Below are 17,080 nucleotides of genomic sequence, written 5' to 3'. Positions count from 1 at the left end.
GAACACATGAGTGTCTGGTTCGAAAGCCAAATTGCTCGTCGTTGAGGAGGTTTTTCTCCTCTACGACGGACCTAAGTCGATTAAGGATGACTTTCTCATACACCTTGCCAAGGGTGTTGAGCAAACTAATGGGGCGGTAGCTAGTAGGGAGGTTCCTAGGTTTCCCTGGCTTGGGGATGCCTATAACGGTAGCTTCTTTCCACCTGTCGGGGAAGGAGCATCCCGCCATGAGGGTGTTGAAAATGACAACCAGGAGGTTGATTAATACGTCGGGGAGTAACTTTAGAGTTTTGTTATTAATAGAGTCGGGGCCTGGGGAGCTCGCGTCACTTGCGCGTCACTTCTATACCCGTTCGCGTACGAGCAACAACGTCGCAAGATGAGCGACAGTGAAGAGGATTTGATGAAAAAATCGCAACTAGATGATGCCTGCGACTTCGTCCGCGTGGATTTAGATTTTTTCTATAGGTGAACACATTTCCGGGAATTACCTACTCGTACCTATATACCTGAGATAGATTATACCCTGTAGGATAAAAGTAGCCTATGTGTACCTACACATAGGCTAGTTTTATCCCGAAAATCAAAAAGTTCCCACGGGATTTTTAAAAAACCTACATCTACGCGAACGAAGTTGCGGGCATCAGCTAGTCCCTTAGGTTTTGTGGAAATTACATTAGAAAAAGCATTTTCGCAAAATGTCTTTGTTTTATGTGCAATAGAATATATAAAATAGGCAGGTAAACACAGGTACATATTATATCTAAATACCTATATAAAAGAAAAAGGTGACTGACTGACTGACTGACTGATCTATCAACGCACAGCTCAAACTACTTGACGGATCGGGCTGAAATTTGGCATGCTGGCTAGCTAACTAGCTATTATGACGTAGACATCCGCTAAAAAGGGATTTATGAAAATTCAACCCCTAAGGGGGTAAAATAGGGGTTCGAAATTTGTGTAGTCCACGCGGACGACGTCGCCGGCATAAGCTAGTATAATATAAACACAAGTACAACAATAGGTAGGCATATTTCCGAAACTATTAATTCTACCTAGATGAAGTAGGTAGGTATAATATGTACATAATATATTATAGTTATTTAATCAGGATTATTTTTACCATTGATGTTTTCTCATAACGCTCGGAGAGACATTTATTCATTTAGACACTGGGAAAGGGGGGAAGCCGACATCCTAGGGGTTGGGACTTTTGAGGATATACCTACTTCTAAGAGCATGAGGAACACGTCATGTGCCAAAAATTAAACCTACGTTATTTATTTTGAGGTCTATCTTGCCTATTCTGGCCTGCACTTTAAATACCTAACAAGATGCGCGTGTATCTTATTCGAGCGAGGTACGCATACTGAAGCGCCGCGCCGCGCCGCTGGGTATGTCGCACTAGCGTCACTGCACTGCGCGTCGCTTCGCTGCGCTTCAAAATATTCTCTCCAGCCGTGCCGCGCGGCAACGCGCGGTGAAGCGCTGTGTAGCGCCGCTCTAGTGCGATATGCGCCATACAAAATGATAGAAATGATATTTTGACGCTCTGTGCCGCGACGTGCAGCTCGCTGAAGCGCCGCTTAGGTGCGTACAAACCTTTAACCTAAAAAAAAAGAAATTGGATCGGAAATTTAGTGCGAGGTTGACCAAAAAAAAACGGCTTTATTTACTGCACTATAAGGACATATTTATCTGACCTAGGTATATTCATTGATCTAAATATGAAGTTTTAGATCTTAAGGAAACGACAAATTAAAAAATTAACTAAAAATGTTTATTTAAATCCAGCTAATTCAAATATAAACTGTGTATGTAGTCTAATTTATAATAATTAATATCATAATATACCTAGGGCCATTTTCGGCTGCCGCACCAACCCGTGCTTTCGTGATTCCTTTTGTCAATGGTTGCCTGGAAGAGATCGCTTTAGCGAAAGGCCGCCTTTGCATGCTACGGCTTTTAGATTAAGATCCTTGTATGTTTTTACTATGTTTACTTGTGTTGTTGTTGTGTGCAATAAAGTATAAATAAATAAATAAACTCATAAAAATCCACCATGGTCTGCCTTGGATTAGTGCCGAGTGTAAGGTCTTCTCCAATATTCAAATATATTTGGGAGTCAGTATTGTATTTGGGCCAGATTACGCCGAGTGATGCATCGGGTGTCGGATTCCTATAAAAATATTAAGATGGTTTGATACAGCCGGCCGCGAAAATTCAAATTTTAGGTACTTTTTCGAAAATAGTAGACTAATCATACATCGAAGGCTTATGGTAATGAGTTTTGCGCGCATAATATTTATGCATCTACATGTTTTTCCATAAAAACTTTGGCCAAAAATACTCATTTACTTCATATTTGTGCAAATCAGGGAAAATTCAGAAAATTATCTTTCAGGAACATTATTACACGTGTCTTGGAGAGCAAGTACAGCCGTTAATTCTCCGCCTACTTTCTCTCCTCTCGTGTCGAATTGCCGTCCCATGAGACTCGTGAGAGTATGTGACATTATAATACCTCCTGAATAGTTGTCTACTCTCCGTCAAGTTATTTTAAGTTATTAGTATGAAATGTGGATTTAATTTTCAATTTTGTATTTAAAAAAAAGAATATTAGCCATGTTAAATGACTAATATTCCCCTTTCCTCTCCAACTAAGCGTCAGGCTTGTTGTGCTAGGAGTAGGTACGACAATAGTGCAACGGGCGGGGTATGAACCGTAGACCTTTCGGTTTTCAGTCCACTCCTTATTAAAAAATTTCTCTCTTCACAGGTAGTGGGAAGTCTGCCAAGTGTGAGAAGAAAGAGGCTAGTACAGTAAGAGAAGAGAGGAAAAAGCATAAGAATAGAGATAAAGATAAGGATAAGGAGAGCAGCGATAGCCATAAGAGCACAGAACAAAGTGAGTATCTGCATAGTGGTACGATTACACCTACCGAGTAGTGAAGCGAGACAGTAAAATGTCACTCGGCCGAGACAGTGCTGTGGCTGAGAAATTGTGGCGAAATTGCACTCGTTAAAGTGTTTATACCAACCGAGTACTCGGCCGAGGACACTGACTCGCCACTGTACTCGTTAGGTGTAATCGTACCATAAACATACAAAAACTTTATACAGTGTGTTTTTTTTAACTGAGACAGTATTGGGAAATTCAAAACCATAGGGAGATACAGAGAAACTGTCTTAGGAACCTTGGTCTTCTTTTAAACCGACTTCTAAAAAGGAGGTGGTTCTCAATTCGGCCCGTTTTTTTGTTATGTATGTACATCGATTTTTCCGAGGTTTCTGGACCGATTTCCTTTTTTTTTTGCCAAACAAGTCACGGTAAAAATAATCCTTGAAAATTTTTAGAAGCTCTACTGGCGAATAGTGTACAGCACGCGGCAGAAAACAATATACAATGACCTTTAGAATGAGCTTTCGGCTTTGTAGAGCGTTGTCTCTGTCACTCATACCTATGTGACGTTTTGTCGGTCTCGACGATAGAGACAATCTACAAATCCGCTATCTCTCTCTAAAGGTCGATGTACATTATTTTCTACCGCGTACTGTAGACTAGTACTTTTGCAAAATATCCTTTTGAATGTTTAGATTATAAATATGATTTTTTTTAACTGTGTTCTTTAATTCCAGCAAAAGAAATATTAGTTAAAGAAAAAGAAGTAGAAAGTACAAAAGAAACTGTCAAAAGTAACAAAGACAGTAATAATAGTCATAGAGACAGAGAGAAGGAGAAAGAGAAAAGAGAAGACAAGGAGAGAGAAACGAGAGAGCGGGAGCAGAGAGAAAGAGAACTGGTGAGTTTAAATCAATAATTACTTTTAAATCCCAACAAAGATGTAAACGGTTTAATATAATGATAAACAAGATTACTGAAATCTACCCCTGTAACTTTATGTTATTGTATGTGCAATTTAAGCAATTAAATATTACATGCTTTAACGGTAAGAAAACTGAGGAAACCCGAATGTCTGAGAGTTCTACATTATGTCCTTAGCGGTGTGTGAAGTTCTAACTAATTCTTCAGCAGCATTGGACTATGCTGTCATCCTATTTTTTTTTTAAAAGCGGGTAACTGCAAAAATAATTTTTTGAGTTATCGCCAAGAAACGTGGGAATTTTCTAAAACTGATGTTTTTAAAAGATCGTATTACGTAAGTAAAATCTAACTAAAACCCTCGGGAGTTACATATTTAAAAATATTGTAATATTATATTAAACCCTTTGCCACGCTGTCACGATGGTCCATGTCGATGACGGCCATGCCATTTAAAAATAGACACCTAGCCTACATTTGATAAGTGAACCTTGAAGTTTTGTTACAAGTTTCATAACTTATAACTGTGCCCGTGTTTAGTAGAGTGGGCTGGCGATGGGTTGATGATATCAATGTTTGGTTCCCGGTTAGCGCTCGTCGCGCGAGCTGAGCGAGGAGCTGAAACGAGTGCGGGCAGAGCTGTCCGCGGCGCTGCGCGGCGAGACGGAGGCGAGGCGCGCGCTGGCCGCCGCCGCCGCAGCCGAGCGCGCGCGCCGCGCCGACCATCTGCAGCTGCGCCAGGCGCACGCGCAGCTGCAGCACAAGTGAGTGGCCCGCCTTCTTTACAACTGAAAGTTCTACAGGCGCGACTTGAGAGTAAAGGCACAATTACTTACTATTACGACGTAAAGATTAGTAAAGAGCGATACTTACCTTTTTTCACGACCACCCAGTGACGCGACCCAGTGGCGAGCGCTATGGTCTTATAAAGGGAGGTGCTAGCTTCGATTCCCGGCAAGGAACAATTAAGAATTTATCAGTACCATTATTATAAATGCGAAAGTGTCTTTGTTTCTTGGTTTGTCCTTCAATCACGTTGCAACAGTGCAACGGATTGACGTGATTTTTGTATGGGTATAGTTTAAGACCTAGAGAGTGACACAGGCTACTTTTTACCCCGGAAAATCAAAGAGTTCCCACGGGATTTTTAGAAACATAATTTCACGCGGACGAAGTCGCGGGCACCAGCTAGTAAGTAAGTATTTGTTTCAAGTAGGTATTGGAAACTAAACCAACATTACTTCTATTTCGCGGTAGAATGAAATCAACGATTTTTCAAAATGAATGTTTTGTCTAACAAAAATGATGAGTTTACGATTAGCATAGACATATAACATGTGCCGAGCGATGTTTCGCAGTGCCGTTAATAGCGCACGGTGCATGTGATGTGTGTATGGTGGTCAGAGTGTCGACGTGGCGCAGCGGCGAGCGCGTGGCGCTGGAGCGGCGCCTGAGCGAGGAGCGGCGCGCGCGCACCAACGCCGAGCACCAGCTGCTGCGCGCCAGGCACGCGAACCGGACGCCCAAGTGAGTAGATAACTGATAGTGGACCTCAATTCGTTTCTCAAAATTTATATAACGTCCCAAAACTAAAACCGTAGCTAAAATCAGGTACGTAAACTGGATGCCCAAGTGAGTTAATATCTGATGATGGACTTCAATTCATTTTTCAAAAAACCGTAACATTAGCTTGCTAATGTAACATTAGCATTAGCTGCGCGCCAGGCTTGTGAACCGTACGCCCAAGTGAGTTGACAGTTGATGGTGGAGTTCAATTTAACGATATTAATTTTTAAACTTTATTTCGTTAAGGGATGATTTTTTAATCGGAAAATAATCTTCAACCGCGAATTTTAACGTTTTGACATATTTGCAATTAAAAACTGTCAAAACGTCCAAATTCCTCAGATCACTTAGTAGTTGAAAATCGCTCCTTATAAACATAATCAACATAGAAAGTTTGTGATTTCAGTGGCGAGTGTGAAAACGAGTGGTGCCGGTCGCGGCGGAGCGCGCAGGACGCGGACTCCGCGTCGATGCGCAGGGAACTGCAGAAGGCGCGAGACAGGGCTGCACAGCTACAAAAAGACCTCGCGCAGGCCACAGATCAGGTGACCTATCGTGAAACATGCAAGCTAATGATGGACAGCGCCATCTATGTGTGATTTAGTAAACATATTTGTTCGTGAACATATTTTTTAAATGATATAACCACAAATTCACGGTTTTCGGACTTTTTCTTTTACTTATGCTATAAGACATTGCTATTTGCCATTCATGATTCTAGATCAACGGGAATTACCTTTTAGATTATTTTTCCCTATTATTGACAAACATAACAGACAGACAGATAACGAAGTGATCCTATAAGAGTTCCTTTTTCCTTTTGAGGTACGGAACCATAAAAATGAAGGCACGCGCGCGTTTCCTTTTATTTCAAAAAAAATTAAGTTATCTTTTTGCCACAAATATAGTAGTAGTAGTTACTAACATTAGTTTTTAAGTGTGCAAGTCTACTAACAAATTGAATCCTAGTTGCTTCGAATATAAAGATTTTATTTTATTACTAGCTGATGCCCGCGACTTCGTACGCGTGGATTTAGGTTTTTAAAAATCCTGTAGTAACATTTTCCGGGATAAAAAGTAGCCTATGTCCTTCCCCGGGTTGCAAGCTACCTCTGTACCAAATTTCGTCAAAATCGGTGGAACAGTTGAGCCGTGAAAAGCTAGCAGACAGACAGACACACTTTCGCATTTATAATATTAGTATGGATTATACAGTTTGCACGCAGTTTTCTTACGCGTGGTAACAGGTGCGGTCGCTGGAAGTGCGGGCTGAAGAAGCGGTCGCAGCGGGCGGCGCGGCGTGCGGGCCGCGGCTTGCGGGCGCGTGCGCGGCGCTACAAGAGCGTGCGGCGCATCTCGAGCGCTCGCTGTCCGCGGAGACGCGCGTCAAGCTCGACCTGCTGTCCGCGCTGGGCGACGCCAAGCGGCATCTGCACATACAGGAGGGTGAGTAACACCTTATGTTAGAACTTACGTTCTGTTTCATAGAAATTTCAACTCTATTTATAAAGGAAATAAGGCTGACATTTGAAATGAAAAGAGATTGCCCATTTTCTTAGGAGCTTTGGGCCCCCCCCTAATATAATTGTTATGTCACCATGGTTTTAATTTTATTTTGTAGACAAATAATTAACTCTTTATATTCTGCAAACGATTTCTATTTATTCACCCTGGTTATAAAGAAATCTTATTTTTTATATTGCTGATATTGAGGTTATATTTAATTAATACTTCTTTAAAATAAATGCATGTTTACGATTCTAACTGTAATTGTGGATATTTTCAATAATAGAGTGAAAAAAAGTTATAAAACATAATCGTAAATAAATATTACATTTAAAAAAAATTAAGTTTTGACACGACGCACGCCACAAAAGAGGGCCCTTTCACGGGCGATCTCCTTTTTTGTTGGCTAAATGTACGTAGTTTACAAAGTTCTTAATATAATCTAAAATTTAGTCCCCGCATATCCATACTAATATTATAAATGCGAAAGTGTGTCTGTCTGTCTGTCTGTCTGCTAGCCTTTCACGGGCCATCCGTTCAACCAATTGTGACGAAATTTGGTACAGCGATAGCTTACATCCCGGGGAAGGACATAGGCTACTTTTTATCCCGGAAAATCAAAGAGTTCCTACGGGATTTTTAAAAGGTCAAATCCACGCGGACGAAGTCGCGGGCATCATCTAGTTTATTAATATAATCCTTAGGCAATGTGGTCGGGCGATGACCACATATTCACATCCGCGGTAGGCTCAGTGTACTCAGATCGCTAATAAGTTGCAAGACAGAAAGGTGGGTTACGCCTGATGTTAGAACATTATCTTTCATAGTCATTTCAACTCTATTTTAAATGGAATAAGGATGATATTTGATTATCCTTACCAAATGTGGTCTAGCAATGATCTCATATTATTCATACCTGCGGTAGACTCAGTGTGTTAGCAAGCCAAACTCACTGAGAAACATACTAAACGTTGTTACTTGTCAAAAAAGCACATTATAATGTGTAACTTATCAACAGTTTAGATATAAAATTGATAATTATTGATTTCGACCAGATAGATTTTCAAATACGGTTTTTTCTCACAGGTTTAATATCAAGACAGGAGAAGGAAATCGAGGAACTGAAAGCTCAAATGCTGGCAGTTATGCCAAACGAGATGGTGACGCCGGGAGGTGGCCCCGTGTCCAAGCTGCGGCGCTCGGACGCCTCGCCGCTCGACCCCAACGCGACCGTATATACGCCCAAGCAGCTCTGCGGAGACGCCTGAGCGCTCAGCCCTGAGTATTAGGCCTGAGCGTCTCTGAGCATCCGAGGTATTACGCGTGCCAATAAAGAAACGAATCGCAAATAACGGCGTTAATCATTCGGTCTCATTTACACAGTATTAATCTGTATAGTATGTGAGTGTGACGGAATGATTAGCGCGGCTTCGTTTCAATTAATTTCTTTAGTGGCACGCGTTTGTAGGTTGGGAGGTGGTGGACGATTTGTACCAAGTGCTTTTTAAACTGTGCAAAAGAATCATTTAGCGTTCATACAATAATTCAGTAACCAAAAAATAAAAGGTTATTTTATGTGTAAGTCACATTTTCTGAAATTTTAACATGTTTCATTAACAAAAATGTTTTTTTTTTCACATTTCACTTGGTTAAAGTTACAAGTTACTTTAACTAAAAAAGAACCTATGGTAACTGCTACACTGTCAAGTCTATATTTGTGCATCATATTATAAAGAATTCGGTATTTGACAACTAGTCAAATCAGTAACTTTTATCAAACGTCAAAACGCGCGCTTAGTATGCGTGATATCGTGATATTATATGAAATACTGGAATGTGACGTCACATCATAATGACGTACTTTTTTAGTTTAATCGATAATTTAAAATGGTTATTACACTTAAAACTAACAAAGGACGTGGATTTTACGTATTTTGGAAGACATTCTATTTAATAATCACTGAGAAATAATTTATTTTGATGTAGTCAAATACCCAATTTATATATAATACAATAAAAAAAATCGCACTGATTTGAGAACCTCCTCTTGTTGAAAGTTAATTGAAAACATCAGCATAAGCACTTGGTATAAACAGTTCACCAACTCCTACCCTATAGGAACCAGAGCTTCACAACAAAAACCGCCTTTCATACCGATCTTTGTATGCGTTTCACTGATCTCAATCGTTTAATAATATTTTTTTTGTTCTCTATTCGAACTAAATATTTAGGAATAACTTTAATCTTATTTTGTTACTTAAGTTACTGATTTAACATGGTGTTTTATTTCTTCCGGACAGTATAGGAAATCTCAAAAGGAGATATAGTGCGTACATTTTGAGAACTCACTCACCATATTTGATCAGCTGCGCGATTGCGGGAGAATGACAGCTACAATGTCACGATCGCAATTGCCTCTGATTGGTTGACGCTCGCTCACTAATGCACAAATTCAACCAATCAGAACAATTGAGATTATAATAATGATTGATGCAGGTTTTAGACAATCGCCTTTTAGGATTAAAATCGTACTTTTGTTGACACATAGACCAAATATGGCGAGTGCGTTCTATGCATTATACTTAAAACTGTCTTTTGTGATTTTTTTTTCTATTCCCATAATGTCCGAGAAAAGTGGAAACACCTGTAGAACGCCCATACAAACATCGGTACGCCCGGACCCCTGAGATAACGTGTGTTAGTTTTGTAAACTGTACGTACTATAGATAACAGAGCGTTTATTTTTTCATCATTGAAATATTTGGATATAACCTGGTCGCACATTGGCTGGTATCGCCTGAGCGCTCGCTATTTAGCAGCTGAGCATTTAGTTTTCTGCAGCACGCTTGTAATAAGATACTCAATGGTGACCCGGGCATCCAAAAGCATTCGAGACGTTTTTATTTCACTTCAATACATGCAGTATTATATTTTTTGAATTTGCGCGATGGGGGGGGGGGGGTATATACGACGCTGCTCGGTCGTGACATCATAATTCACAACTCGTATGTTCTGACAAAAACTTCAAGCTGAAAAGATTTGATCTTCATTGTTACTTATTTTTAAACACAGTTTTTCTTGTAATTATAAAAATTGATGGCCAGACCCATTTCATAGTTGCCGTAGAAGTAGTAGAAGGTTGAGCTTCTTTAGATGCTATGGTTGCTAAAGAGGCTAGACGCTCAAGCGATAGTAAGCAATGTGCGCACAGCCTAAATACCTTGTGTACCTACTACTCGTACTAGCCCGAGAGACGGTGGCAAATTAATAGGAGGTGCTTGATAAAAAAAGCTGGCAAGTATTATTTTAGAGTTTAAACTGTCGTTTGTGGTACGCATATAATAATTATTATGATGAATAAATGGCTAAACTCCCGCAATATTTTGGTCAGTGTATACCCGACTAGTTTGGTGATATAGCGCCCGCAGTTATGACTAAGGCTGAGATCTATAGAGCGTATTTTGACTTTGTTCAGACTTAAGACATTGTTAAAACGAGACTACATTATATTACTGAGATAGATCTGTCTCATTTTAACTGAAACTTAAGTCTGAGTAAAGTCAAGGTATCCTCTATAGATCTATAGATCTATAGCTAGTAACTAAACAGATATACCTACACCAACCAAAACTACATGTGAGAAAAGCCATTCGTTCATAGTTTATTAAACGTTTATTCCTTTCCTAAACAGGCAAATTAGGCCTTAACGTTTTCCATACTTTAATAACAGAAGAACAATTTTTTTTTATTATTAATTATAGGCAAACGCTTGACCGCAATCACACCTGATGGAAAGTGATGATGCGGCTGCTGTTTTTATAATGATAAATTATAAAAGCAGTCAGATTTTATCAAGCACCTGTTCAAAACTTTCCACTGTCTCTCCTACAACCTACTTTTATTGTAAGCGGCGGTTGATAAAATTACTAGCTGTCACTCGCGAGTTTGTCTGCGTTGAGTTTATGTATTTTTTAAATCTTCCTGATTTTCCCGTTTTAACGTAGGTAGTAAAAACTAGCCTATGTCTGTCTCCAGAATGCAAGCTATACGTCTGTGCCAAATTCAACAAACGGTTTAGCCTAAAGGTATGATTCCGAAGGCACGCTGCACGCAGCGGTGCTGTCGCGGCACTACTGCGTGCAGCGTGGTTCAGAATCATACCTTTACATACGTTCTCAATATTCAATCTATCTATAATAAACTCTATCCATGAAAATAAGTTAGTATAACGCTCTTTCTGTCACGTAATCCCATACAAATGACAGAGCCGACAATCTCAGTGGGCGTGAAGCATTTTCAGCCACCAACCAATCAACAACATGTATCAAAAACATTCGAAATTCAGTTAGAAAACATAGTTTCGTTTGTAATTGGTTGGTAGTGATAAGTTATCTTATCTGCGTTGTTAGTTGTTAAAAAGGACAATAGAATTTCTGAAAAATAATGTTGCGCGTACTTATCTACAGATTACAGATAGATTGAATATAAAGGAAGGATGTTAGCGGTTCAGCACAAAGGGTGACTGACGGACAGATACACTTTTGCATTTATATTAAGTGACGTACCTATTTGTTACATATACCTACCTACAATAGTCCAACTAAAGTTTTTTATTACTCTTAACTTGTCCAAACTTTTAAACTTAAGCGAGAGTGTTGCCAACATAATAATTTTTAGAATTAGATTTTACTTTTATACATTTTTTTTAACATCTTAAGCAATTCTGCTGTACTAAAAGCTTTAACTAAAATATTAATAGAATAAAAAAATTCCATTTTTTATCAGTGATTTTATCAATCTGCGCACACGGACTCTCTTTCCATTAACATGCTATCGTCGTTTTTAATGCAAAAGTTATATCACTTTTTGTTTAGTTCGCTACATTTCATATCTCCGCTCAAATAACAAATAAAATCATTATTTTTATTTGGTTATATTTATGAATTCCTCTTGTAACTTACATGGACTATTCGAATATTGCATATTTTTTTAACATTTTTCATTAAGAACGAAACAAAACCGCTGCTGCAATAATTAGAGACGTGTTCTTTTCAAATTTATTATGTGATATATTGTACAAAAATGAGATTGGATTTGAGTCTTCTCCTTGTATTAAAGTGTAGTTTTATTGACGTTTTAGTCTAATTGTCTCGTTTCACGCGTAGCGTCCATCATTGGTTACCTTTAGGGTGGAAACATACTTATGATACGCGATGTGACTCAATGAGACGCGTGTCGAGTCGGCATATGGCTGAACACCGAATCGTCTGTATAGTACGCGACAGGTCGAGATAGCAACTTATTGAACTAGTTGTTGCCCGCGTCCCGCCGGAACTGTTTTTTCCCGTGGATTTTCCAAAAAATATCTTTCATATAAACCTTAACAATTACAAACACAACAAAAAAAGAATTATCCAATTTGGTCCACTCGTTCCCAAGTTATGACGTGACCAAGACCTTATATAAGACTAGTTGATGCCCGCGACTTCGTCCGCGTGGATTTAGGTTTTTAAAAATCCCGTGGGAACTCTTTGATTTTCCGGGATAAAAAGTAGATTATGTCCTTCCCCGGGATGAAAGCTATATCTGTACCAAATTTCATCAAAATCGGTTTTACGGATGGGCCGTGAAAGGCTAGCAGACAGACTTACAGACACACTTTCGCATTTATTATATTAGTATGGATTTATATAAAAAACAAAAATATGAAAGAATCACTAAAATATGTCAACAATTGTAAAAGTAATGGAACAAGTTGCGATTGCAAGAATAATTTGTGACCGACTGTGGTGGACGACGGCTTTACTATGGTGAAATTCTTCGGTCGTTATCCTTCACTACCGTGTCTTTTAAGTATGTTTTCGAATATTCGTTAATGTATTATTCAGCTAATTTGAAATAATTTAGGGTGTTTTATCTATATTTTAAGCATATAAGTCTATGTCTATCTATAATTTACAAATCGTGTAAGTACTATGCTTTATACAAGGTATAGAAGAAAGTTAATTGTTGAAACTGACTTATTAAGGCCTGGGTCAAATCGCAGCGGCTACCACAAGCTACTTTGTAGTACAATGGCTACTTTGTGTTTGACCAAGACTTAAAAATTATCACTCAGGGCGTTTGTGCCCTAATAATAACGATGATTCGGTTCGATTATTACGATTCCGTAATAATCGAACCGAATGAGTACGTATTTCTATGACGGCCACGTAGAACCATGGGGTTATTCAAGGGGCGGGCCAACAGATTCCTAAAAGGCCGGCAACGCATCGGCGGTTCCTCTGGTGCTGCAAATGTTCATGTCAGGTGACCGCCTGCTCGTTTACTCGCTATCTCTATTAAAAAAAAGAATCACGGATACAAACCGAATACGGATGAGTGCACAACGCTCTAACGCTGGAATTCATAGTCAAGCTAGGGAGTTCTTTAGGGGACCAATCAGACGACATTATTATTGTGTCCTATCCAACCTTTATGCAACGCATATAGGTTGAATATGATACATGCCGTCTGAATTGTCCCCTAAAGAAACCCCTATCTTGGCTATGAATTCCAGTTTTAAACGTGTGATTTTAATTTCTAATATCGTTAATAGAAAAATTTATTAACGTTTTAAAAGTATTAATCGATCGAGCTTAGTTAAAAAAAATTGGTACTATGATGGGACGCTACGCTAATTTGTTGAAGATAAAAAAATAAAAATGGCGGACATGCAACTTGACAGTTGTTAACTTGACATGACAAGTAGAGTTTATTTGTGACTTGAACGACGTCCGTTCCGTAAAATGATCATTCAAGTTTTTATCACCCCAAACTAAATACGAAGAATTTTTGAGGTCAGGCATTTTGACGTCAATTTATTTATCAACATGAAACTTACCATTTTATTTTGTGTCGCTTAACATTGACAAAATTGTGGACTATTGGTTACTTTACTATATACCCTATCCGCGGAAGGAAGTTAGTATAGCTCTCTCTCTCTCTCTCTCTCTGTTACGTAATCCCATACAAATGATAGAGCCAAAAATTGCAGTGGGTGTTAACCATTTTGAGTTACCAAGACCGTAATCGAGTATCATTAATCGGACTGAAACTTTATTAGAAAACACACAATTTATAATTATAATAATTAACTAGCCTATGCTCACGACTTCGTCCGCGTGAACTTCAAAAATTTCAACCCACTATTTTACTTCCTTAGGGGTTGAATTTCCAAAAATCCCTTAGCGGATGCCTACGTCATAATAGCTATCTGCGTGCCAAATTACAGCCCAATCCGTCCAGTAGTTTCAGCTGTGCGTTGATAGATCAGTCAGTCACCTTTTCGTTTTATATTTTTCGATTAATTAAAACATTCTTTAAAAAAATTGAAGTTAAGTATAGTCCACATTTTTACTGTCATGTTAATATATATGATATACGATTGACGCATATTTTATTTGTAATGTGAACTGAAATCACATATGCTTCCTCTGTTAATTCGTTGCATATATGCTCTTTTTAACATTTACAAAAGTCCTGTTGCATTTATATTATAGTACAAGTACAATTATTATTAATTTAAAAACCAGTAAATAACTACGCAAGTTTGTGAGGAGTGAGGTTAGGTATGGAATAGCTATGGTCATCATGGTTTGACTTCTCCATATAACTCTGACGACTTGTTTTTGGCTTTAAAACTTACACTAGGCTAAGCTTAGGGCAATGTTTTTGTGGACTTGTATTTTGTTTACAAAGTCACATACCGACATCACAAGATGGTAAACATAAAATGTAAAATAACGCACACTGGGTATCAGTTATATCGGAATTGTAACCGTTGTATTAAAATATGAGATTGTGTTATTACTCTAGTCTTTTAAAGGTCGGTTTACACGCGTCTACCGGTGCCAGGAGCTCGTGCCGTTACTTGGATTTATTGTCGTACTGTTGCGGTGTAAACGGGCCTTGAAATTTTGTATCCTAAGTTTTTTAGATGTTAATTTTTTTTTTTTATTTCATCCGGTTTCCGAATGCGCACTGCCTTCGAAGTCAAGACACATTTTAAAAATGTCGATCGGCTATGTTCGTATTTTTAAATAAGTAAATACAATATTACGCAAATGGCAATTTAACGATTTTGTTTATACATAATTTTGTTTTATAAATATACAGGTTGAGGTTAAATTCTGTTTCTATTACTCGACTTCCCCATAAAATATTTCTTGGCGGTTATGTAGGTAGGTATCGAAGTTCAAATACGGAAATAGTCGACCGGTATTTCTAAGGCCGCGATTACGCCTATAAGTTTTACTCACGTAAGTAGCTTACGTAGCTTACTTACGACTAATTTACTAATCTAAACCTCTTGTAAGTACATTTGCATTATTAAATTAATTACGTTAGTTAGAGCGGGGGCACACGATGCGTTGCGGCGGCGGTGCGGCGCTGGCGCGGTGTCGCTGCGTCGTCTTACATGGAAATATCTGTGGCATGTCACACGATGCGCTCCGGCGCCGCACCGGGCAACCACGGAGACGAGGCGGGGAGGGGTGAATGCATTGCGACGTCGAAGCGGCACCGCTCAGTTGTTTATGCGTCACAAGGAAAGACACTGTCCAACTCTGCTACGGCGCCGCTGCGACATAACAACGTTACGGCGCGCCGTACCACTCGTGTGCCCGCTGTTACGGTGAAATCTTTGCGGTGCGGCGCCGCGACGCATCGTGTGCCCCCAGTCATACAGGTGTAATCGCGGCCTAAAGATCGGCTACCGCGACTTTTTGCAGCAATACAGCCGCAAAAAAAGGTCGCGATACTTGTATACTTTCGCTCACGATTCTCTATCTCTACCGTCGCGATACAGTATCGCGTCCAAGATACGCTGCGACTGTATCGCTACAAAAAGTCGCCGTGGGCGATGTCGCTAGATGATATTATTTTATTGTGAAAACCTCCCAAGGTTTGCGGACTTGAAGTACTTAATCTAGCATTACATTTGGGTGTCATTTATATATCGGCTTCGATCATTAAAGTACAAAATATGCAGTCCCATTCAAGATCTAATCGAAAAAGCATTTTGAGTTTATAAGAATTATTCTATAGGTAGTTGTTGTTGTTTATAGCAGAACTAAAAAAATATGCAAACATATGTTTTTCTTGTTTCTTTCAACCTACATTTGTTTGTATTTTTTATAGCTTGGCAAAGCATATTGCTGCATTGTGAAAGAATCATATTGACTTTCTTCCCCTTGCCAAGGGGTGTACCCCTTGACTGAGACGGCTCGTTGCGGGAGTAAGCTCTCACACTTCTGTACGCTTTATACGAGATTTTATGTCTAACCAACGTTGATAGTATTCGAGTGTCGAAAAACTTCCGCATTATAGTAAACTGGATCTTAACTCCCTTGTTTTAATGCTCAAGTTTGTCTTCACATCTACAGCCAGCGCTCCAAGCGGAAACGTTGCGAAATTAAATTCTGTGGCATGGAATTTTTTACCTTAATTCATGGCACTTTAGGTTCGTTTTACTTTGACGGTATTGTGTTTCGTTTCTCGAATTCTATCAACGATTGGTGAGACGTAAAATCTTATACTAAGCGTACTGTAACCCGCATCATCATCGTGATCAACCCTGCGCCGGCCCAATACTGAGGGTCTCCTCTCAGAATGAGAAGAGTTTGGCCATAATCCACCATGCTGGCCAAGTGTGGATTGGCAAACAAAAAACTATCGCAAACAAGTGCGCGTAGGTACAAGTTTTTATGGACACTTTGACAGCGTATCGTTTACTTTAATGATCGAGGCACATCGTATTTTTTCTAAACAAGGAATGTAATCAGCAGCATAGGCTTCGATGTATATTTTTTCATGAACAACTTCTCCTGAATATGAGGGACGAGATGTAACGGAATGGTACAGTCAGCAACAAAGCTAAGTATGCACACATTCATAGTCGCTTGTACTGGCGGGTGCACAAACTTAGGTTTTTTGCTGACCCTACAAGCGGATCGATCTGAATTTTCACTAGTGAAACGTAAGCGATAATATTTGTTTGTATTATAAACGGATGCTGTAACAGCAATAAAAATTCAGACTTGACTTTTCTTTTATTTTCTTCCAAACCATCAACCGATCGCCGACTCACTGAGTACAAGTCCCGCAATTTGCTATTGCGCTGGAACCATGTCTCATTAACAT

General features: G+C 39.2%; 1 protein-coding gene and 1 long non-coding RNA gene across 3 annotated transcripts in view; both read left to right on the top strand.

Annotated features, from left to right (window-relative positions):
* The window catches only part of LOC117991446 (macoilin-1), a 41,293-nt gene extending 32,739 nt beyond the window's left edge, over positions 1–8,554 (top strand). The window contains exons 8-14 of one of the 2 annotated variants that reach the window (XM_069504907.1): positions 2,783–2,911; positions 3,643–3,806; positions 4,418–4,590; positions 5,249–5,353; positions 5,799–5,937; positions 6,640–6,838; positions 7,985–8,554. In XM_069504907.1, the coding sequence (XP_069361008.1) occupies positions 2,783–2,911; positions 3,643–3,806; positions 4,418–4,590; positions 5,249–5,353; positions 5,799–5,937; positions 6,640–6,838; positions 7,985–8,166 (1,091 nt within the window). In that variant the 3' untranslated portion in view covers positions 8,167–8,554. Of the gene's footprint in view, positions 1–2,782; positions 2,912–3,642; positions 3,807–4,417; positions 4,591–5,230; positions 5,354–5,798; positions 5,938–6,639; positions 6,839–7,984 lie in introns of both variants that reach the window. The other variant, XM_034979044.2, reaches the window with a different exon arrangement.
* The window catches only part of LOC138403656 (uncharacterized), a 94,781-nt gene extending 77,800 nt beyond the window's left edge, over positions 1–16,981 (top strand). Inside the window, exon 2 of the long non-coding RNA XR_011237874.1 lies at positions 8,697–16,981. This is a non-coding gene — a long non-coding RNA (uncharacterized lncRNA). The remainder of the gene's footprint in view (positions 1–8,696) is intronic.
* Positions 16,982–17,080: the final 99 nt, after the last annotated feature.

This window comes from Maniola hyperantus, chromosome 19, assembly GCF_902806685.2.
Source record: "Maniola hyperantus chromosome 19, iAphHyp1.2, whole genome shotgun sequence".
NCBI lineage: Eukaryota > Metazoa > Arthropoda > Insecta > Lepidoptera > Nymphalidae > Maniola > Maniola hyperantus.
Note: the sequence above shows the minus strand (reverse complement) of the source record. Positions and strands in the feature narration are given on the sequence as shown.